Source organism: Triplophysa dalaica, chromosome 20, assembly GCF_015846415.1.
Source record: "Triplophysa dalaica isolate WHDGS20190420 chromosome 20, ASM1584641v1, whole genome shotgun sequence".
Classification (NCBI taxonomy): domain Eukaryota; kingdom Metazoa; phylum Chordata; class Actinopteri; order Cypriniformes; family Nemacheilidae; genus Triplophysa; species Triplophysa dalaica.
The window spans coordinates 20,898,100-20,922,612 of NC_079561.1; the positions used below are offsets into that span (position 1 = coordinate 20,898,100).

A 24,513-nucleotide genomic window follows, 5' to 3' on the forward strand; every position below is an offset into this window, starting at 1 on the left:
CCAGGACCGGCCCGCCAGCACCACCTGCTATGAGCCTCCACCCGTCAGGTATCAGCACACCTGAGGCACGTGATTTGGCTGATGATGTTGTCACGGCAGTTCACGTGAAGCCGCGCAGACCGATCCATCAGGTTTACTTTTTATGCTTTGATGTCATAAGGCCTCTGTGACTGATCGGTGGTTCACCTTCCTCAGCAACGGAGTGGAGGAGCAGCAGGAGGAGATGGGTCTGGAAGCGCAGCCAGAATCACAGCCTGAGCCACAGGCCAGTCAGGAGGCAGAGGTGGAACTTAGCCCAGATGGAGAGCAGCAGGTGGCAGAGGCGGAGCCTGAAGAGGAAGAGAAACTTACAGAGGAGGAGAAACACTCCACCCCCGACCCCGTCCTGACTCCGCCCCCTCAGCAGACTCCAGAACCACCGAAGGTAAATGAAAGTGCTCTGGTGTTGGATTTGTTTGTTGTGTGTTTGTGTAATGGTGTTTGTGATGTCTGCAGGCGTTCTCGTGGGCTTCGGTCACCAGTAAGAATCTTCCTCCAGCCGGAGCTTCTGTCGTGTCTTCACACCTGCTGAAAACTGCCAGCGTTCAGGTAAAGTGAAGCCTTGGCATCATGATCTCTATTCGGGCTGTAACTCACAATATAACACTGGTCTGGAATGTCTCCTGCAGATCAGCTTGCTCAATTAATTTCTTTATTTGAGTTTTATGCTAAAATTTTCAGTTTGGGTTAAAATTGCAAAATGAGGAAAATGCTGTTGAAGATTTTTTTTTTTTTTTTTTGACTTTTTGTGAAGTGAGTTCAGTCAGCGGTGGGGTGGTGCTGTGTGAAGTCATGAGCCGAGTGTGTCGCTGGTGTAGATTTCTGTCATCATGTCCCAAACCTGTATTGCTGTTATGAATGCCAGACGTGTGCTCAGCGACCCCTGCTGGTCAATTATGAGCTCCGCTCTTACACTTCCTGTTTGTGTTTACGTTGTAGTTTTCTATCAACCTAAACCTTTTGACAGCCGGAGGATAACGTTGCTTTGTGTGTGTGTGTGTGTTTCAGCCACGGGTGGAGCTGAAATTGGACGCTCAGTCTGCTTTACCCCGAGATCATAGGAGGGAGAGGTCAGGTTTTCCCCCAAGAGGAGCTCGAGCAGGTGTGTTCAGGACTCTTCTTGTGTTTGTGAGTGATGTGTGATGATGTGACTGACGCTGCTCTTGTGTTTATCAGATGGCGGCGGCTCAGAGTCTCAGGCCGGGAAACAGCACATGAGTTTTAGGGGTGAGTCGACCTAATGCCCCGTGTTTTATTTCTAGATGTCATGAGATAATCTCAGCCAATGAGAAGTGTGTGTTGTGTGCAGGCCGCGGTGACCCTGAGGCCGGTGATGCAGATGGTCGCAGGTCTGTGCGTTATCCAGACAGTCACCAGCTCTTCGTTGGAAATCTTCCTCATGACATAGATGAGGGTGAACTGAAGGACTTCTTCATGAGTAAGTGTGACCTTTGACCCTGCGCAGGATTCTCTGAGGCTCTGTGTGTGACATCATCGGTGTGTTTCTCTTCAGCGTTTGGGAATGTGGTGGAGATGAGAATCAACACAAAGGGTGTCGGAGGCAAACTGCCCAACTTTGGTTTTGTGGTGTTTGATGACTGTGAGCCTGTGCCGCGGATCCTGGGAGCTAAGGTTTGTGTAATCGCTGTGAAATATTCTTGTCACTCATATACAGTTGAAAGAAAAAGTATGTGAACCCTTTGGGCTTACTTGGATTTCTTCATAAATTGGTCATAAAATGTGTTCTGATCTTCATCTAAGTCACAACAATAGAGAAACACAGTCTGCTTAAACTAATACCGCACAAACATTATACGTTTTCATGTTTTTATTGAACACAACATGTAAACATTCATAGTGCAGGGTGGAAAAGTATGTGAACCTTTGGGTTTAATAACTGGTTGACCCTCCTTTGGCAGCAATAACCTCAACCAAACGTTTCCTATAGTTGCAGATCAGACCTGCACAACGGTCAGGAGAAATTTTGGACCATTCCTCTTTACAAAAGTGTTTCAGTTCAGCAATATTCTTGGGATGTCTGGTGTGAATCGCTCTCTTGAGGTCATGCCACAGCATCTCAATCGGGTTGAGGTCAGGACTCTGACTGGGCCACTCCAGAAGGCGTATTTTCTTCTGTTGAAGCCATTCTGTTGTTGATTTACTTCTATGCTTTGGGTCGTTGTCCTGTTTCATCGTCCTGTTTCATCGTCCATCCTCTGTTAAGCTTCAGTTGGCGGACAGATGGTCTTAAGTTTTCCTGCAAAATGTCTTGATAAACTTTGGAATTCATTTTTCCATCGATGACAGTAATCAGTCCAGGGCCTGAGGCAGCAAAGCAGCCCCAAACCATGATGCCCCCTCCACCATATTTCACAGTTGGGATGAGGTTTTGATGTTGGTGTGCTGTGCCTTTTGTTCTCCACACATAGCGTTGTGTGTTCTTTCCAAACAACTCAATTTTGGTTTCATCTGTCCACAGAATGTTTTGCCAGTAGTGCTGTGGAACATCCAGGTGCTCTTATGCAAACTTCAAACGTACTGCAATGTTTTTTTGGACAGCAGTGGCTTCCTCCGTGGTGTCCTCCCATGAAGTCCATTCTTGTTTAATGTTTTCCTTATTGTAGATTTGTCAACAAAAATGTTAGCATGTGCCAGAGATTTCTGTAAGTGTTTAGCTGACACTCTAGGATTCTTCTTCACCTCATTGAGCATTCTGCGCTGTGCTCTTGCAGTCATCTTTACAGGACGACCACGCCTAGGGAGTGTAGCAACAGTGCTGAACTTTCTCCATTTGTAGACAATCTGTCTTACCGTGGACACATGGACATCAAGGCTTTTAGATATACTTTTGTAGCCCTTTCCAGCTTTATGTAAGTCAACAATTCTTGATCGTAGGTCTTCTGAGAGCTCTTTTGTGCGAGGCATGGTTCACATCAGACAACGCTTCTTCAGAACAGCAAACTCAAAACTGGTGTGTGTTTTTTATTGGACAGGCCAGCTTTAATCAACACATCCAATCTCATCACATTGATTGGACCCCAGGTTGGCTGACTCCTGGCTCCAATTAGCTCTTGGAGAAGTCATTAGCCTAGGGTTTCACATTCTTTTTCCACCCTGCACTATGAATGTTTACATGTTGTGTTCAATAAAAACATGAAAACGTATAATGTTTGTGCGGTATTAGTTTAAGCAGACTGTGTTTCTCTATTGTTGTGACTTAGATGAAGATCAGAACACATTTTATGACCAATTTATGAAGAAATCCAAGTAAGCCCAAAGGGTTCACATACTTTTTCTTTCAACTGTATGTGGTTTTTTAGTGGCTTGTTTTGCTGTCACGCATCATTATAGACACACTTTTATTTGGACATTGTGAGGTGGTGTTCATACTGATGTGTTTTCCTTCAGTTTTTCTATGATTACACATGACGTTTACACTGCTTCAGAGTTTTCAACCCCCGTGAAAAACTTTTTGAAGCGATGCAGACCCCGTTTCAGTTAAAAAACTTAGGGGTTGCGTTTCTGTGACCAGAGACTGTAGAATAGGAAGGCGTGTTTGCACATTCTCTCACTGATTGGGTCTTTTGTATCATTGCCTTTGCTTATCTGATTCGTCAGTCCCCTGTCAGATGTGCCATGTACATTTATTCATTTGGCAGATGCTTTTGTCCAAAGCACTTAAATTGCATTATCATATACCTTTTTATAAGTATGTGCAATCCCTTGGGATGCAACCCATGACCTCGTGTTATTAGCACTATGCTCTTACCACTGAGCTACAGGAAAGCGTGTTTTCTGTGTTTCTCAACCAGGGGTACTCGGACCCCTAGTGGTCCGTGGCATAATTGCAGGGGGTCTGTAGTAGCCTGACTACGTCAGACTTTGTACTTTCCGATTAATTTCATTTTGCTTCTTAGTCTGATATAGCACACCATCTCCCAGTTTATCTCCGGCTCCATACCAGCCGTCCAACCAGCGATCAGAGGGCTGAGAGCCGTGATGTAGACGGTAAGCGCCGAATTTAAGATTGTAGTTTAGGTTAATCTAAAACAACAGCGGACATGGAGACACGGGATGCTATTCGCTCTGTTGTGGAGAATATTCCCGGCATTTGCCAGCTGATGCCCGAGCAAGAAGAGGGTTTGCTTCACATTTTGAATGGAGGTGATGTTGTGGCCCTACTCCCGTAAGGGTTTTGGGAAAAGTTTATAGTATCAACTGCTACCGATCTTCTGCGAAAAACTGGGGAGGCCAAAGTCCGGCATGTCGATAATTGTGATTTAACCCACCTCGGTGACACTGCTCCGTGATGGCAAGTCCATGACCTTCCTCGACTTTTTTATGGTCCTTGGAGTTTTATAGGCTGTATCTCGCTCTTTTATCTGTCAACTCGAACTGGCACCCTTTTGACAGGTCCATTTCTCTTTTCCAGTCCTAAAATAAACCTTTCCTGTATATCAGTGGTAAGAGCATTGTGTTTACAACGCAAGGTTGTGGGTTAGGGTGTGGGTTGGATCCCAGGGGATTGCACATACCTATGTATAAATGTATAGGTTAATGCAATGTAAGTCGCTTTTGATAAAAGCAAATGCAATATAAAATATATATATATTAACATGTCATGCTGTAATCTCATGTGATTGGTTTACGGGTACACCAATGATTTTAAACTTCGGACAAGCGCCCGCCCACGACAAAGAAAACGCTTGTCAATTAGGCCGTTCCAAACTCTGTCTACGAAGCGGAGCCGCACAGTTTGGTATTACCAGGCAAGGTCCGTAGAACCCTTTCAAAAACATTTCTTTACTATCTTGCATTTAAATTGTCATTCACTTTGCAGTGTTATATCATATTCATATTCTGCACATTTCTGACTCAAATGTACCTGCCATGCGGCATCATTTAGAGCGGTCGGCATGACATCACAGCACCGTAAGAGAGAGTCGACTGCTATGTTTCCTTTTGAAGGTCCCTTGCAGTACCTTGTTGTCATATGGGTGTTGGTTCTGCGCACCACTGCACAAATTTGAACAAGTATATTTTAATTGATGCACCATGCATTACCTTGTTCAAGAGCTCTTGGCAATAAACAGTAGCCTCAGAAAAAGAGGTCGACCGATATGCGTTTTTCAGGCCAATACCGATTATTTCCATGTGAATTAGACCGATAGCCGATATTTTGAACCGATATATTTATGGTGTAAAAACGTACATTTATATAGAAATTAAGAACGCAGGCTCTGAAACATTTAAAAGTTTTTAATTCTGACTGAGAAATCTTAATCATAACGCTTATATTAATAATAAAAAAAGAAAGAAGGGAGCACCCAGCAGAATTCTGTGAACATTTTGTAAACCACAAGCAACACAGTAAAAAACAACAAGGGACAAATGAAAAAATGAATTGAATGGAATAAATTATATTTATTTATGGAAAAAAATATGTTCTGATGACTTAAAAATTGCATACAATACTAGAACTATTCAATTAATCATTTTGCTCATCATTGGATTAACTACATAATTTGACTTTATATAATAAGTGTGAATAATGTAATTGCCTTCATAGCTTTATTGTGTATGTTGTTGAAAAGACCGCAAATGTTTTCATGAAGCTTTAACATTAAAAGCGTATTTTAGACACACTTAGTTAGTACATTAGCCTATTCCTTGAGTGTATTGTCAGCAAGATGGGCATTTAATCACACCCATGTGTGTCTCTGAACAATTATGTGTATAAATAAGTTGCGAAAAATAACTCAATCTAACATTTGTCGTGAGCAGCTTGAGATTGCGGAGTCTGTGAGTGTGTGTGCGCATGTGTATGAGAGCGCTCTTACTGAAGACCGACGTTTAAAGTTCTTTATGCTTTAAAATGGCTTGTATTTTTAACTTAAAATGACGTGCAAAACGCCAGCTTGATCAATTTCAAGAAACGCGTGCAGTGTGCTGCTCGCTTGCACAGCAAAATCATTTTTATACTGTGGATGAGAATTATATCTACATGATAATAATGCGTAAATCCTGCGGAACCTTCAGGAAACCCGCAAAGCTGCTCCGAAATTCAGGCACTAATTAAATTGAAGTATTTTGCATCTTCAGTGTAGTGGATTGAGATTTATTTCAACGTCTGATGCTGCCTTACCTCAGAGAGCATGAACCAGAAGCAGCTCCAGTTAGTAAGTGCCAGAGATGCGAACAAGTCACATATGGTCAAGTCCAAGCAAGTCTCAAGTCTTAACCATCAAGTCTCGAGTCAAATCTCAAGTCACAGTTTAGACAAATCAAGCAAGTCAAGTCAAGGGTTCACCCTAAGCAAGTCCAGTCGAGTCCTGATAAGTTTTAAGTCAAGTCAAGTGAAGTCGCAGTACTTAAATAAACAGAGGTTAATTTTTTCAATACATGTTTCTTTGTGCACAAAAAAGGTGTTTGTATACATGCATTATGTATCTTGTATACATTGCTATGTATGAATTATATGCATATCTGTGCAACATTAATATCTGAAAATAAAAGTGTTGCTTGTACAAAAGAAATCCAGTCTGAAATGTATAATAAATCTAATTCAATTTAATTTAAACGGTCTACACAGAAACGGAAATACTTGTATCTGACAGAATGACTCAAGACTTAAGCATGTATACATGCTAGGAAGCTTATAAACTAAGTATTGTGACTGAAAATCTGCCTATTATATGTTTTAAATATATGATGCTTTAATACTTGTGCTGTCCATTAAAGTGCACAGTAGGCCTATAGGGAATTTGCCTCTAGTGATGGGAATCCCGGATCATTTATTGACTTTGATCTTGAATCTTGTTTATTAAAATGAACGGATCTTTTTCATTTCGGCAGAATATAAATAAAATGTATTTTAATATAGCCCAGTGATGAAGTTATGATGCTTAATCGTCATCTCTCCGGTGGACGCGCAGTATGCACGTTTCATACGTAATATATAATCTGAGAATGTTTGTATTCTATTTGAACTGGTTTCATTATTTACAGCACAAAACGTGTTGTTGTTGTGAGTGTACACAAAAAAATGTAGACAGTTAACAGATTCGAACTATGAAATTATTCTCGTCAGTATGACCGAAAAGTTTTTAAAGAGTTTTTTAAGTCAGAGTATATCTCAACGGTGCGTCCATGTCAGCCGGTCATGCAGTATATAAGTAAGCTGCTATTCAGCTTCCACACGTAGTCCACACAAACACTTGAACATGTGCGCACTAAATATAGACATAACCCTGCATGTAATACAGAGAAGCCCTTCTTTATTTTAAGAAGATTTTAATGTTTTAAGAACATAAAAAATCGGGCTACGCCGTTATAGCCAGATTCCCCAATGCATCTAATTATGAGATGAGATAGGCCTATCAGTGATGATCGATTATCACATTTCTAATAACAAAAAAGCAACCAAGGCAAAATGATGACAAACAGAAACGATTAATTCATTATATTAGTAATCGTTTTATTAAACTGACTATAAATTACCTTTCCTTGTGGTTTGTGTATTGTCGGATAAAATTCGACGTTGTGGTTGTTGTCAGAAATCCTCGCATTGCATACTCTGCATTTAGCAATTTTTTTAATTTTCACGGTCCAGTTCAAAGTCCTTATAGCCAAACGTGACTATCTGTGGAGCTCGACTGTTGTCTGCCATTGTAACGGCCACAACTATTCAAGTCATGTGACTCGAGTCCCCCACCTCTGGTAAGTGCTTTCGGTGTGAGAGTGAAAAACACTTTCTGTTTCCGCAGCCTCCCGCGTTGATTGGCTGGACTCGTGACTTAGTCCCAACAAATCAGAGGGGCAGTGGGCGGGCATTACTCTAGGCAACAAACTAGAGTGACGTGTTCCGACTGCTCTCACGAAATCCTTAGCTGCGTCAGATCCAAAAGCGCATTTCAAAATTAAATGACTTTATTGGCAAATCGGCTTTGAAAATGATCAATATCGATTATCGGCTAAATCTTTGATATCGACACCGATAATCGGCCAGTTCGATAATCGGTCGACCACTACTCCGAAGTCTAGTGTGTGAAAATGTGCATGGGGAAACAGCAATCTTTGTTAGATCACTCATCTGTTTCTCACGCCTGACACCAGACCGATTATTCGGAGCGGTTTTGCTTCAGATCGGTTTTAAGGAATTCATAGTAGAGCTGCACGATTCTGGATAAATTGAGGATCCCGATTCTTTTGTTTCAAATAGAGATTGCGATTATTTTACGATTCTGAATGATGACTAAAGGTAATACTTAATTTACTAGAGGTTCTGACAAAAAAAGTTTATTTGGATTCGTCTAAATTAAACAAACTCAAGTGTTTTTTTTACTTCATATCCAAAAGTTCTACTTTCTAAAAAGTATAAATGCATTGAAGTAACTTGTATATGAAACATTTCTCAGTAAAATTATTTTATACATTTGCCTGATATATACAGACCGCTTGAAGGGGTCTTTACAGAAAGACACTACTGATAAACATAACAACGCAGTATTCTCACCTGTAAACCGTTTAAAATAACCTGAAAACATGAAATGATGGGCAATTTGACGAAAGCTCTAATAGTGCAGCTCCTCTATTAGTGGAAATACAGTGATAAGCGGCACACTCTCTGATGACGTGTTTTACCATAATGACGGATATAAGGGCTCACTCGGATTTGTCCTACAATCGTTAGTTTCGTTACTAACATGTCCAGTTAAGGTGTGAAGCAGAATCCGAACAATGTATCACAATCCTGAAAAACACTCATAAGAACAGTTTTGTTGTCAGACTGTATTTACTTTATATGTTGGTCTGTTATTTGGTGTGAGATTAATTTGGAGAGATTTGGAGCTTGTAAACGCGTTTAGGGTTAACCTCATCCTCATGGACCCCTGACCCTCACGCTCTCACCCCATCCAATCTCGAGACTCTCGAGCCTTGTGCTTTTAAATGTCTCTCTCAGTACTGCGATGTCATCCGTTGATCGGTCTGCTCGACACTGAATGAAATCAAACAAACCTAACAACATAAATAACACCTCATCTATCCACACGAAGATGTCCTTGTGTTAATCACCATCATGTTATTGTTGTGCTGACCGGTCTAATGTGACTAATAACCACCGGCGTCATCATCAACAACTGTTTGTTTGCGCACGCCCAGCCTGCCTGAATGCTTTCCATAGTTTAAGAGAGATTTTTATGAAACGCCAGTATAATGAAGCTGGTTTTTGACTTAAAATGATGTTTTCATACTTAACACATGCTTGAATAAACATGATCTTAATAGAGTGAGAATAGATCTTAATCATTCAACGTCACATAATATCAGGTGTGTTTGACTTCATGCAAGGTTGCGGAGACCGGGAGGGAATTTGTCAAGTGCCAAACAAACAAAAACGCACATGTGCACACACACACACACACACACAGGCATGCCCGCACACAAACCATTGTTGCAGTGACTTCTTTCATCAGGTAAAGTGTGTAGATAAACCAACACTTTTGTACAGTAGGAAGATGTTGGCGGGACAGCCGTGCGAGCGTGAGGTTTTGCCGACGCAGCTGGTCTTTCTCTCGCTCTATCTGTGCAGAAAACAGCAGCTCATTCAACTGACACAACAAAACAGCGTTTCCAAAGCATATCAACATGAACCTAAAGCCTACCACCCATGATAATGATATAATGTCTATTTTCCATTATTATTGATTATTGTCTGGTATCTGTCTGTTGTAATCCACATCAGGATATACAATATCACGCAGCCCTAGTTGTTAATCTGCATTTCATCTGAAATGATCCTAGTTATTGAATCCGCTTGATGTATGACGCATTTATGCTTGCTGTCTCTCCTCTCCAGCCTATCATGTTTCGTGGAGAAGTGCGGCTCAACGTGGAGGAGAAGAAGACTAGAGCCACCCGAGAGCGAGACACAAGAGGAGCAGCCGACGGTCGCCGGGGACTCAGCGGGCCCCGAGGATCTATGGGAAATGGAATGGGGCGAGACAGAGATGGGCGTGGCCCCCTCTCGTCGAGAGGCGGGATGGGGGCTGGGAGAGGTGGCGGTCCGAGCGGAGAGAGCCGGTTTGCGGGGCCGCGACGCTGAGGCTGGTTGAAGTTCTCACCCTTATTCGGAAGAAAAGATTTTTCTCTTTCTCTCTCTCTCCATCTTTGGCTTTCGGACTGTGAATGAGCATCAGAAGGAACATCAGCTCTTCTCTTCATTCACATCTTTCTGTTGTTGTTTGCGGAGAGGACAAATGCAGCGTTTTTTCCTACAGAACAAAAGTTGAATGTCTGGACAGGGTTTCCTCATGAACTGATTTCTCACACATTTTTGTAAAGCACGTACATCAGACGCTTCATGTGTACACTTATTTATTTTCCTAGTAAATAAAAACAGTGGTGGTGCCTTAACTTGATTTCGTCTGATGTGTTTGTGTCGTGATGTGCAATCCGAGGACTGGTGATCTGATGCGTGTGTGAACGGAGTGTGTTTGTGTGAGACTGAAACTGAATTTCTGAAGTCTGCTTGTTTTCATACAGGTGTCCACGTGTTTGTATTCAGTTTTGGGTTCCAGTTTTTCTTCGATCAGATTCAGCAGTGTTTTTTTTTTTTTTTTTTTTTTACTCCATAAACTACTGAAATCTGATACAAAGATCATTGAGTTCTTTGGTCGATCAATTGTTTTAACATTACAATCAACTCTTAAGCACCTTGACAGAAAATCACTTTATTCATGAGTAACTTTGATCAATTATTGTTCATGTTAACTTTAAACCAATACACTGTAAAAACTCCAACTCACAATATGTTCATCTAACAAAGTTGAACAAACTTTAATCATTGTTTGTAGGAGCTAATACGGCGTTTTGTGTATAATGATTAAAATGAATCCATAGATGATTTTGTTGACTGGACTTGGAAAAGTCCCCAGCATGCATTGGGGCATGTTTAGTTTGGTTTTGAATCAGATAATTAAAAAGGATTTCTTTTTTAATGTTTCTTTGAAAATGCTAGTTGCTTGTTGATCTAGAGTTGTTTTTAAATGATTTGGTTTGTGTCTCTAGTGTTCATGATCCAGTGCTTCTACTCAAACACAAACTTCTTGAGCAGTTACTTATTGGCTCGTCTTTATTTGAGTTTGTCTAGTATATTTATGACTTAATAAAATATTACTTTTTCTTCTATTATTGTTTTAGTTGGGTGGACTCAGAAATTAGCTTGTTGGCAAGTAAGTATAACAAAAAAGATTTTTCACAGTTAAACCAAGTCAATTTAGTTTGAAAGAACCACTTGACTAAAATGAAGTCAACAAGAAAAATGTGGTTAAACTAGATCAACACAACAAAAATCTTTGTACCATATATGTTTACAGTGTCTGAATCTACAGTACACTGGTTTGCAGGTTTGTTGAAGTCATCTGCAACAATTTCATTATTAAAAAAAATGATACTGTGTTTATTTATTGACCAGTTTTTGATAGAGCAAGACGTGGTGTCAAAGCAGCTTTACAGTAATCAACACTGAATGATGTAAGTTCACGTTTACACAATTCGATTTGTGGCGAGGAACCCAAACTCCAATGATGAATAAATGGAGAGAAACCTCAGGAGAAACCAGACTCAGCCGGGAGGACCAGATCTCCTCTGACACATCACAGCTGATCTTAATGACTTTCAGTAAAACTTACTGAGTGAATGTTTATGAGTAACTGGGAAAGTTTATTAGTTGTGATTTAGGACATTTCATTGGTCTCATTTTGTCTAATTTTATGGCCGATATCAAACAACAGAGGAATGTACATTTACACAGTCAAAACACAGAAATATAATGAGCAAGAGCTGGTGATGACTGAATGATGATGTGAGCCATGCTGCTGATTTACATGAAGATTTGATGACGAGAAGTTTTCACAGCAGATCTTTCAGAAGGCAGTTTACATGCAGACGGATGTTCATGAGATTAACTAACCCGAGATTAAGGTCAAATAACTCAACAACACATATGACATCAAAAGGTGTGATTGCGTGCATGTGTGTGCATGTGTGTGTAAGAGATATTCTACAGTTTGGACTCCAGGCCGCCAACATTTTGAGTTCTGACACAATGATCTAAAGACATAAGAAACAGTGTCAATATGTGTTCGCAGTGTCTGCTGTCATGTGATGTGAGGTCATCAGCTGCAGTGCCGGCCCGAGCCTCTTGGGGGCCCTAAGCAGAATTTGATTTGGGGGCCCTTTCCCAGCACGCGGAGTCACCTGTGCTTGAAGATTATTGACACAAATGTCACGCTATAATTTTACATTATAAATGAATAAAAATACTAAATACAATACTTAATTAAAAGACTTTACTCTTCAACTTCTAAATACAAACTGTCACAAAACAAGAAATAAATAATTTTAAATTAAATGTACAATCTTTTAAATACATTTACATTTAGGCATTTGGCAGACGCTTTTATCCACAGCAACTTATATTGCTTAATCCTATACATTTTACATAGTTGCAATCCTCTGGGATCGAAACCACGCAATGCTCTTACCACTGAGCTACAGGAAAGCTGGGGCATCCATTTAACTTAGAAGATTAAGTTCCCCTTCGGCTGTTTTCTCCAACTTAAACTGATGTCTATTATCAATACGTGAAATAAACCTAGATAAATGTATATTAATAATGCGTGACATTTCACTGTTGATGGCGGGGATTTAACGTTAGCTCTGGTGAGGGCTTATGTAAGATCACGAGTCGTGGCTAGCAGCTACCTCAAGTGACGTGAGCACAATTTTCACTAATCATGCAAACATACCTTTATCTTGCACTTTTTTCTCCTCCTCTGTCCTTTTCTTCTTTCTCTTTTCGGCACCAGAGGATACATCCTTTTTTGTGACATGGCTTGTCATTTATTAATTACAGTGACACGCACTTGCGCGCCGGCGCGAATTGTCAATGCACGTGAAATGTGTCTAAGCGCAATTGCGAATGACTCAACCGCTGGCAGTCACAGCAGCAGTTGTCGGCAAATCAGAATTTTCTTATCTTGAATTATTCATTTCATTTATTCATTCATATTCATTAATTTATTTATTCTTTAATTCATTTATATAACTTGTTTTAAGTTATTTAATTGTAAAAAAAAACGATTGGGGGGCCCCCTGGTGGCCAGGGGGCCCCAAGCAGCCGCTTAGTTCGCTTATGCCTCGGGCCGGCCCTGATCAGCTGTGTGTTCGTATGTGTGTGCATAGACAGGTGTGTATATGATCATAGTGTGTGAGGGATCTGCTGAATGTTGTTCAGTGAGTGTATTTAAAGAGTTGAATAAACCTTTCTTACCCTGTGTGTTTGTTTGCAGATGTGTACTTGTGTATTTCTGCAGTAGTTTTGGTCCTGTGAGGCCGATGGCGAGAGCGCCGATCGGAGCTGTGATCAGAATAGCAAGAACGGCCACAGTGAGAACATCCATCCCATAATTCTGCAGCTGCTCGTCTCCAGCACTGTGAGCCATATCCAGAGCCATAGACCCTATAGCAGCCTCAACACACACAACACAACAACACACACAACATTTTGTTTAGCGAGTCTGGAAATATCTGGGGTATCTGCAGCACGTGATGTTTTTAGAACTCACTTGCACTGTAGCTTTAGGCATCCAGGCCAGAGATATAAAGATCTTCTCCTTCATATTAAAACCAGCGAACGAAACAACAGTAAATGTCACCAACACTCGAAACAACAACCCAACAAACAGAGTGGCCACACCCAACCCTACAGAGAGAGAGAGAGAGAGAGAGAGATGGAGATGGAGATGGAGATGGAAATGGAGATGGAGAGAGAGAGAGAGGGAGATGGAGAGAGAGAGAGAGACAGATAGAGAGAGACGGACAGACAGAGAGAGAGAGAGAGAGAGAGAGAGAGAGAGAGAGAGGGAGATGGAGAGAGAGAGAGACAGAGAGAGATGGATTACATGAGTGATACTTATTGTAGCGCACAAGAAAAAATTAAAAGATCATCTACAACAAAACAAACTGCATCATTATAACACCATTGATTTGAAAAAAACGTCAAGTCCTTCATTATCTTATAAAACTTAAAGTCAATCCATACTCTTGATTTTATCCTGTTTTTTAAAATAGACACAACTTCACATCCTTCTGACCCTTCAACTTTGTTCTTCCTGCTTAAGTATATTGCCATTTTTGCTTCACCTATAATTAAGTTTAAAATTTGGCTTTTTATTCTATTTTTTGCTACATACCGGTAACCAAAAATAAAACTGTGAACAGTAAAACCTTCATTCAATTCATTAAACAACAATCCAAGAAAATCAAAAAAATTACCCAACCTTGAACACTCCATAAAACAATGAAAGATTGTCTCCCTTTTTTTACAAAAAGGACACCCATTAGACACATTAGGATTAATAACACTTATAAAAGCATTAACAGCAACTGCCCCGTGTAAAATCCTCCATTGAAGATCCCCCACTCTTTTTCCCAAAGGAGATTTATACAAAACTCTCCACACAGGTTTTATACTCTGATCCAAGACAAATTTGTCTCTCCAAACAGTGTCTACTCTTCCATTTAAAACTTTCTTATTTAAAACTTTAACACAGTTTAGATACAATTTCTGACGGTCAGCCTCGTGAATACTTTAATCTTCCAGGTTCTCCAACATCCCATTAGCTCCTTTAAGATCAGGAGTAAAGAAAACTTCAGGAAAGGGATCTTTTTTGTTTGGAGAAACTTCCCCTTCCCCATAAATCACAAGTAGAGACTTTTCTTCCATCGTAAGTTTCTGTTTTAAAACCTCCAACATTTTTTTGCCAATCTTTCCGATTTTAATTTTAGACCAGATGCTACCCCTTGCGAGTTACTTAAATCAGTACCCCCCTCAGCTATCAGATCACCCAACTTCACCTTTTTTGAAGACCACATTACATTTTCAAATCCACATGCAATTTCATTAGATACATCCAACCTGGCTCCAACACAGTCGGTTCTTCTAATAACCAAAATAAAGATGACTCAGAAACCCCTCTTTTTTTTTAAAAAAAAGCTCCACACTCTAAAAATCCCCTTAAAAAAGGTGTCAGTCCATTAAGTGAAATCTTGTTAGAATCCATTAAAAACAAAATAGAGTCCAAACCCAGACCTCTGTTTCAAAATAGATCCAGCAACGTTTCTCCAAAGCAGATCCTCTGGACCTGTTAAAAGTCTTTGAATGAACTGTAAACGAAAGGTTGCTCCTCTGCTGACCATGTGTATCAGTACTTGTCCCCCTTCCTCTCTAGAAACATATAGTACACTCTGCGGTATCCAGTGAAGTTTAGTCCAGAAAAAATCCACTATTACAGCCTGCAGTTTTGCGAGAAGTCCATTTGGCGGCTCAGTACATGCCAAACGATGCCAGAACGTTGAAGCCACCAGATTGTTAATAATTGTCACACGTCCTCTAAACAACCATCTCTGTTTTCCAGACATCCTTTTGTTTTTTCCAAAACCCCATCCCTGTCTTTTGCAACATTGAATCGTCTCCAAGATAAACACCCAAATATTTAAAACCACTTTTCTTCCTCTCAAGTCCAGCTGGTAGTTTAGGAAGGCAAACACCTTCCCATTTTCAGCCTACAATGGCTTCACTCTTACCCCAGTTTACTTTAGCTGGAGAGAATTGACCAAACTCATTTGAAATTACCTGTAAAGTGTTTACTTCTTCTTGATTTTTTATCATAACCACAATACCGTCAGCATACGCTGATAGCTTAATCTTACACTCAGATTGCGGTATACTCCACCCATCAATGTTTGCCCTAATCCTTAACAACAGAGGTTCAATGGCTAAAGAATACAACATGCCAGAAAGTGCACACCCTTGTCTTATACCTCTTGTAATTTTAAAAGGAACACTCAACCCTCCATTAATTTTGAGTATACTCTCAATGTTTGCATACAACACTCCAATAATTTTGATAAAACCCGGGCTGAAACCAAACTCACTCAGAGTCTTCCAGAGGTATTTATGCTCAACCCGGTCAAAAGCTTTTTCTTGGTCTAAGGAAATAAGGCCAAAATATAAACCCAATGATCCAGAGACGTCCAAAATATCTTTATGTTTCTGAGGTCTCCTTTTTTCAGTAACAGGGTGATTCTCCGGCAGCTTGTCGGCAGCGACCCTCTGGTCAAGCTGTCATTAATCACCTCCAGAAAGTCATCACCCAACACTGCCCAGAGTGATTTATAAAACTCAACAGGAATTCCGTCGATCATTGGAGCTTTCCCACACTCCTTACTCTTTAGAGCGTTATACAGTTCACCTTTCGTTAAAGGTTTTTCCAGCTCATTGTTTGCTTCATCCAGAACTTTAGGCAGACTCACATAAAACTTACTGGCTACATCCTTCACCTCCATGTGACCACTCTTATATAACTCGGAATAAAATCCTACCGCTCTTTTTCTTATTTCCTTAGCCTCTATAATTTGAACAATGAATGCAAAATTCTATTTTGGCCATTTTTCTTTTCAAGTCCAAAAAAGAAACTGGTTGGGCCATCCATCAGTGCTACACTCTGAAAACGCGAGCGTACCAGAGCACCCTGTGCTTTAACCCCCAACAAATCATCTAAACTTTTCTTTTTATCCTTTAAAACTTTGACACATTCTCTGTAACAGATTCCACTAAATTTTCCATTTCAATTATCTCTTTCTCTAGATCTTTCAGGGATCGGGAAATGTCTCTCGAAGCATTGAAAGTATACATACGGCACAGTTGCTGTAACTCTATTTTTGCAATGTCCCACCATTGTTGCAAAGATTCAAAGGATGACCTCTTATTCCTAAACTGTTGCCAAAACTGGCCAAACACCTCACGAAAAAAATTATCTTGCAATAAAACCGTTTTAAAATGCCAATAAGCACTTCTGGGCTTTACATTAGTGATAAAAACATTACAACTGACTAAACCATGATATGAGAAGCCCACAGGAGAAATTGCACATTGTTTAATAATGTTAAAATGATGTTTAAAACAATACCACATGTCTAGTCTAGCCATTGTCACATACTGCTCTCTTGCTTGTGTCCATGTGTACTGCCTCTGTGTTTTGTTTAGAACCCTCCAAATGTCATACAATTCACATTCTTTCAGAATTTGTTTTAAAACACACTGCGAAGGCATATGTGGCTCTTTGTGAATTTTATCAATGTTATCGTCTTTTGTGCAATTAAAATCCCCCCTAGAAATAAAAACTCTTCAGATTTACAACTCTTTACAATATCTCTAAGTTTGTTTGAAAAACAACACTCTTTCACTTCCCAATACTGGGGCATACAAATTTATAAACACAAGTGAAAAAATGTTCAAACATAAGCCGTATTTTCAGCAACTGTCCCCCGACTACATGCTCTATTTCACATGAGACTGGATTCATATTATTTCTTAGTAAAATTGCTACACCTCCACTAGTGGTAGTCTTATGGCTCACTATCACCTTTCCTTCCCATTCCATCATCCATTCACTTTCATTTTTTATATCACTTTGAGTTTCTTGAAGAAAAGTAACATACATTTTTTTTGTCTTATCAACTCATAAAGTATTGCTCTTTTCCTAAAATCCCTTGCACCATTGATGTTCAGGCTACCTAGTCTTAGTAATAGTAATTACTGTTGCCAGCCTCGCTGTCACAACAATGGGAAGTCGAATCCCACTAACATGAATTGAAATCTATTCATATTCGTTAATAATTATTTTATTAATTACTGTTGCCAGCCTCGCTGTCACAACAATGGGAGAATCAACTCCCACTAACATGAATTTAAACACACAAGAATCCTACAGGGTAAGCGTTAGATTTCTGTAAGTCATAAAGAACTGTATAGAAAAACACTTACCCCTTTTAATGTAGGTCTGTGACCGATCGTCAGTGCGCCCCCAGAGGTCTTTTGTTCTCTTTGGTTCAATGAGAGAAGAGTCTCCCCTCAGACGAGCCCCCAACTGAAAGAATGTAAACTTCTTATGTCCCCTTGTCTAAACAATATTATACAGTTGAAGAGTCTAGTCGACGGAACACACAGAGTTTCTGGCCTGGAGACAAAGTTTGACACAGACACAAGTGCTTGTTCAATCAGAGTCCAAAGTTTATTATTTTAGGACTAAAACTTATAAGTTTGCCTCAGGAGGCGTCATATAAAACCACCAAAACAGTGGAAAATCACCAGACTTTCTGTTTAGTCTTATTCCTCCTGAACAATCAGATATGATTACATATTTAATATTACAATAACAGAACAATCGTCCATAGGCATCATTAGGAACCTTGATATGGAGAACAACAGATGCTTATATCAACATAAGACAGCATAAGACATAATACAACTTTCAACGAGGTTAAACAACAAGAAAGTAAGGAGCAAATATTATGAATAGAAGTGAATAATAAGAATACATATGATGAATATTGGAATAAACACAGATGCAGTATTTGTGGAGGACAGGACGAAATCCAGATTCTCACAATTACTCATAAATAAATAAGAAAAAAAGAAACTGTGCAAAACAAAAACAAAAACAAGAAATTGACAAAGAAAAAAGAAAAATTAAAACACTTCCTTCTCATCTTTTAATCTATTGGATCTCACCTTTTGAAATAATGTCTTTAACCTATATACTTCCTGATCTGTGAGACCCCCTAAACCAATTTCTTTCATTGACATTCGTGCAGCCTCTATGAACATTTCAGTGTTAGGAAAAAACTTGTACTTGTACTTGAACTCCCTTCATGCCTTTTGTGTTCTGCAAAAAATGTTTAATTTTTTCAAGGGTGTAAGCACTCCTCCCAGATCTTCTTTGAGAGTCAGCTGAGCTCACTGATTCACACTTACTTCCTGACACATAATCATCTGAATTACTGTGTTCGATGTCAGACATGGTTTCTTGAACAATCTTTTTCTTTGTCTGGTCTTCTTGAACCTGCTCTTTCCTAGATTGTTTTCCTTTTCCTTTTTTCACTTGTTTTTCTCTTTAAAGTCGGTGTTTTGAACAGATTGTCCTCCTCCACCATATCAATGTCTCCTGAGACTTCTACATTCACATATTTTTCAATTTCCCCTTCTCCTGCTTCTTCCCCATTACTCCTATTCACATTTTCTTTTTGATTAATTTGTTCACCATTCTCTAAACCTTTCCCTCCTTTTTCCTGATTTCAATTCTCCACATTATCTTTCTGTCCCTCACCTTCAATATTATTCCCTACTGTGAGATTTGGATTTCGTCTGTGTCCTCGACAATATTTTGGCTGTGTCTAATACAATAAAGTTGTATCATGTCTTATGCCGTCTTATGCTGATATGAGTATCCGTTGGTCTCCGTCTCAAGGTTCCTAATGATGTCAAGGGACAATTGTTTTGATACTGTAATATTGAATACGTACTTTGTGATATCATATCTGATTGTTTGCAGGAGGAATAAGAAGGTCTGGTGATTTTCCATTCTGGTGATTTTCCATGACCAATGTTACCTCCTGTTTCAAGCATATAAATATTAGTCCTTAATACAATAAACTTTGGACTCTGATTGAACTACACTCCTGTGTCTGTGTTTCATTCTTGGTCTCCCGGATCGATCCTGAAACTCTGTGTGTTCCGTCGACTAGACTCTTCAACCTTAGAATAATACTTAGACAAGGGGACATACGAATTTTACATTCTAACACCTACTACATCTTGTTCCACATTCTCAGGACACTCACGAGCAAGATGACCTCCTTGTCTACATTTAAAACACCTCATAGTCTCAGATGTAGCGTAAATTACATTTCAACTCCGCACTCTCACTTTCCAGAATCATATACACCTGCCACGGCAAAGAAACAACATGCTTCAACTGCGCCGATTTGCAATTTAAGGTGATTTTTTTAAACTGCGAAACAACTTTTTCGTTCCTGACCAGATCTTTTTGGATCGCTTCATCTTTTATAAAAGGTGGAACTTTCAACAACAATATCTTTTTCGCCGGTTGAATCAAAGGCATTACCGGTGTGTACGAATCATTCAGCACAATTCCACTGGCGACTATCTCATTAACCTTATACACATCATCTAGGAACAAAACAAAAGCACTGTTCATCCTAGATACCGACAAGATACTTCTATATCCCACAACTTGAGCAACTGCTATGCTGCAGTCCTCTATAGAGCAGCGCTCCGCGGAGATAACTTTAATGCTATTCCGCCGCGTTAGCTTATCAAGCTGTATGCTCTCCGCTGCTTCCATCTCCAGCAGCACACGCTGAACACTCTCCCTAACCCCAGCAAACCTCCACAAATACACCAAAACAAACTTTAGCAACGTAAGAAAGAAAAAATTGAAAACTCACACAGCCCGCAGGCCAACACTCTTGCACTCCCCAGTCCACACCCGTTCAGCTCAGATGCTCACGCATGCGCACAGAGAGAGAGATAGAGAGAGAGGGGGAGAGAGAGAAAGATGGAGAGAGGGAGAGAGAAAGATGGGGAGTGAGACAGAGAGAGAGAGAGAGAGAGAGGGGGAGAGAGAGAGAGAGAGAGAGAGAGAGAGGGAGAGAGAGAGGGAGAGAGAGAGAGAGAGAGAGAAAGAGAGAGAGAGAGAGAGAAAGATGGAGAGAGGGAGAGAGAAAGATGGGGAGAGAGACAGAGAGAGAGAGATGGAGAAAGAGAGAGACAGAAAGAGATGGAGATGGAGAGAGAGAGATAATTGAATTTTGAAAATCCTTTAATTTCAGATAATTTTTCAAAAGCAAAACATATAGAACTCTATTTTCACAATTCACAATTCACATATATATATATATATATATATTTTATAAATCAAAAACAAAAAAAATGAATCTTCAATTATTGTACATAACACTTCATTCCTGCACCTTTTCATTTCAAATGTTGATAGATCATTCATGTCATTGTAAAACTTAAAGTCAATCATTATTCTTGCTTTGAGTAAAGACCCAAAAACAGCAATTACCTCATCATTACCCCCTTGCTCTATTTTACTTTTCCTGCTCATGTAAATTGCCAATTTAGCTTGACCAAGAATATAATTCAGTAATTGAAATTTAATACGTTTTTCCTTCAGATATTTAAAACCCCCCGTGACCCGAGGTAGTTCGGATAAGCGGTAGAAAATGGATGGATGGATGGATATTTAAAACCAAGAATAAACGTCTGGAGATCAAATTTCTCCTTAAATTTGAAACACAATTCTTGGATCAACACAAATAACGTACAAAGTCTAGAGCAGTCCATAAACGCATGAAAAAACGTTTCTCTTTGAGAGCAAAACAGGCAATCAGAACTATTATTAGGATTTAAAACAGAAATATAAACATTAACTGCAATGGCTCCGTGTAGAAATCTCCACGGCAGGTCACATTATCACATTATCACACAATTTAAAAACTGAACGCCATGGGGTATCCGTCTTCTTATCAAGCATTTTCTTATTAAAAACAAGAACACACATTTTATACAAAACTTTTCCTGTACAAGCGAAGAAATCAACAGAAAGGGATCGTCCTTGTTTTAGAAACAACCCTTCACATTCCTCAAGTTTTGGTTGAATTATCAAACAAGGAAAACCATCCTCACTATCAGGGATATTATTCCCAGAGAAAAAATCTTCTAAAATACATTTTTCTTCACTTGTAAGTGCTTCCATTAACCTAGCTAAATAGCGATTAATTGTACGAATAGATCGAAATCCCAGTCTTTCCGCAACAGCTCCTGTCTCCTTAAAATGAGGTCCAGTTAAAGACAGTAGCTGGCTTATAACAAAAATTCCTGCTGTTTGTAGAGCTTTGCTGAATCCCGGTGAAAACATAGATGCAATGTCCAGTCTTGCCTGACAAATCAAAGGTTCCAGTAGCTAGGATAAAAATTCTCAGTTTTCTGAATATGAAACAAGTCCCATACTTTAAAAAGATTTTTATAAAAAGGAGACAGTTGAGAGAGATTCAAACTTTTGGGGTCCATCAAAAAAAGAGATCTGTCCAATTCAAACCCTCCAACAGTTTGTAATAGAGCACAGCTGATAGCTTTCCAGCTAACATTCATTGGTCCATCTAAGAGTCTTAGTAAAAAATTCAAGCGGAATGTTGCAATTCTACTTTGCAGATGAATTAAACCTTGGCCACCTTCTTCCTTTGGTAGATACAAGATACTCTGTGGTATCCAGTGAAGTTTGTCCCAAAATAAATTTTCAAAGATTGCTTGAATTTCAGCCAACATCCTTGCAGGAGGGTCAGTACATGCCAGTTTGTGCCATAAAAGTGAAGCAACCAGATTATTGACAATAAGTGTTCTACCCCTGTAAGACAAATTTGGTAAAAGCCATCTCCATTTGTCTAAACGACCTCTTACTTTTTGTAACATTCCATACCAATTTTTTTGTACAACACTGTCATCCCCCAAAAACACTCTAAGATATTTATACCCCCTCTACTCCAAACTAAACCTTCAGGCAGAGTTGGTTTTACATCATTCCAATCTCCTAATAGCAAAGCATCACTTTTTCTCCAATTAACCCTTGCTATGGACAATTTCCAAATTCCTCTATTATCTTTACTACAACATTTACATCATCTTGTTTGTTTATTATTATTACAACGTCATCGGCATATGCTGATAAACAAAAATTTAAATCACAAAATGGTGCTCTTAAAACCTCCAGAAGTTTTCTAATCTTTTGGAGTAGAGGTTCGATAGCAAGTGAATACCATATTCCTGATAATGCACAGCCCTGTCTAATTCCCCTTTTAACCTTGAATGGAGCGCATAAACCACCATTAATTTTAATCAAACTCTCAATGTCACTATAAAGAATTTTTACCATACATAGAAAATGTTTTGGGAATCCAAAAGCTTCCAAAGTATTCCACAAATAGGAGTGCTCCATCCGATCAAATGCTTTCTCTTGATCCAATGACAACAAACCGCATTTAACATCAAGTACTCTGGAAGCCTGTATAACATCTCTAATTAAGGAGATGTTATCAAATATCGATCTGCCAGGCATACAATAAGATTGATCTGGATGGATCACCTGTCCCATTACCTTAGCCAATCTAATTGCCAATGTTTTCGAAAATACTTTACTGTCACAGCATAAAAGTGAGATCGGCCTCCAATTTTGATATCAGTAAGATCTCCTTTTTTTGGGAGAAGGGTAACTACTGCTCTTCGGCAGCTCAAAGGCAACTCACCCTTACGTATGCTGTCATTGAACACCTCCAGCAGGTCAACTCTCATGCCAAAATGATTTATAAAAATCAACCGGAATCCCATCCATACCCGGAGTTTTTCCAGACTTCATACCCTGGAGCGCATTATGAAGTTCTTCAAGGGTTAGGGCCCTTTCTAGTTCTTTGTTAGAATCCTCTGATATTTTTGGTAGATCTTGTAGGAAACCATTTTTCCCCCATCTACTAGCTCTAGCTCACTTCTATACAAGGACTGATTCTCAACTCAACTTTATTTATATAGCGCTTTTTACAATTTTCATTGTTACAAAGCAGCTGTACATGAGACACATTGAAAACAAGTATGAATTCTAAAGCAGCCCCCCCGGCCAGGCAGATAGTGCAAAATAATATGCAAACGGTGGTGAGGAACCCAAAACTCCCATCGAGAAAAAAAACCTCAGGGGAACCCAGGCCCAACCAGGGGATTCCAGTTCCCCTCTGGCAAAAGCTGCTGCCTCTGCACAGGCTCAACAGTGCTTGCACAACAAGGCTTAGTAAAAATATAAAAATTAAGGATTTAAGATTATCATTAACAATCTAATAGCATTTGAAATGTTGTAGGAAAAACAAAGTTGTCGCGTCCTTTATCCAGCTCTATCCTCTTAGCTCTTGTCAGGTCACCGCTTTCCATTCTCAGCTCTGCCATCAGGTCTGGGCATGAACTGCATCCTGCGGTAACCTTGGAACAAAGAGACAAGACTGGCTGAGAGTAGAGTACTGTTCTGCACTCTTTGATGCAACAAGTACATCATTTGTTGTTGGATGTGTTCCTGGTTCCGGTTGATCTAAATAATGCAGCCTAAATCCTCTGAGGATTAATATTATGGAGGTGTAGTGTATGCAAGATTAAAAAGATGAGTCTTTAGTCTAGATTTAAACTGACAGAGTGTGTCTGCCTCCCGGACCATGCAGGGAAGAATATTCCAAAGTTTAGGCGCTAGATAAGAAAAGGATGTACCACCTGCACTTGATTTTGAAATTCTAGGTATTACCAACTGACAGGACCCCGTAGAGCGTAATGTACGTGGAGGTCTGTAATACAATAGAAGTTCATTCAAATACTGCGGCGCTAGACCATGTAGGGCTTTATAGGTAATAAGCAAGATCTTAAAGTTAATGCGATGCTTTATAGGTAACCAGTGCAAGGTTGACAGAACCGGGGTTATATGCTCATACTTTTTTGTACGTGTAAGAACTCGA

General features: G+C 39.6%; 2 protein-coding genes across 3 annotated transcripts in view; one reads left to right on the forward strand and one right to left on the reverse strand.

The window, feature by feature from the left end:
* g3bp2b (G3BP stress granule assembly factor 2b) overlaps positions 1–10,460 on the forward strand; it is a 13,321-nt gene extending 2,861 nt beyond the window's left edge. Inside the window, exons 6-13 of the mRNA XM_056732436.1 lie at positions 1–48; positions 196–424; positions 496–588; positions 1,048–1,141; positions 1,216–1,266; positions 1,349–1,477; positions 1,553–1,671; positions 9,899–10,460. The exon at positions 1–48 is cut by the window's left edge and continues 61 nt beyond it. Of these exons, the coding sequence (XP_056588414.1) occupies positions 1–48; positions 196–424; positions 496–588; positions 1,048–1,141; positions 1,216–1,266; positions 1,349–1,477; positions 1,553–1,671; positions 9,899–10,144 (1,009 nt within the window). The 3' untranslated portion in view covers positions 10,145–10,460. The remainder of the gene's footprint in view (positions 49–195; positions 425–495; positions 589–1,047; positions 1,142–1,215; positions 1,267–1,348; positions 1,478–1,552; positions 1,672–9,898) is intronic.
* An 830-nt stretch (positions 10,461–11,290) lies between these two features.
* LOC130408929 (sodium/hydrogen exchanger 9B2) overlaps positions 11,291–24,513 on the reverse strand; it is a 40,710-nt gene continuing 27,487 nt past the window's right edge. For both annotated transcript variants that reach the window (XM_056732434.1, XM_056732433.1), the window contains exons 10-12: positions 13,671–13,807; positions 13,376–13,574; positions 11,291–12,153 (exon numbers count right to left, since the gene is read on the reverse strand). In XM_056732434.1, coding sequence (XP_056588412.1) covers positions 12,104–12,153; positions 13,376–13,574; positions 13,671–13,807 — 386 coding nt within the window. In that variant the 3' untranslated portion in view covers positions 11,291–12,103. The remainder of the gene's footprint in view (positions 12,154–13,375; positions 13,575–13,670; positions 13,808–24,513) is intronic.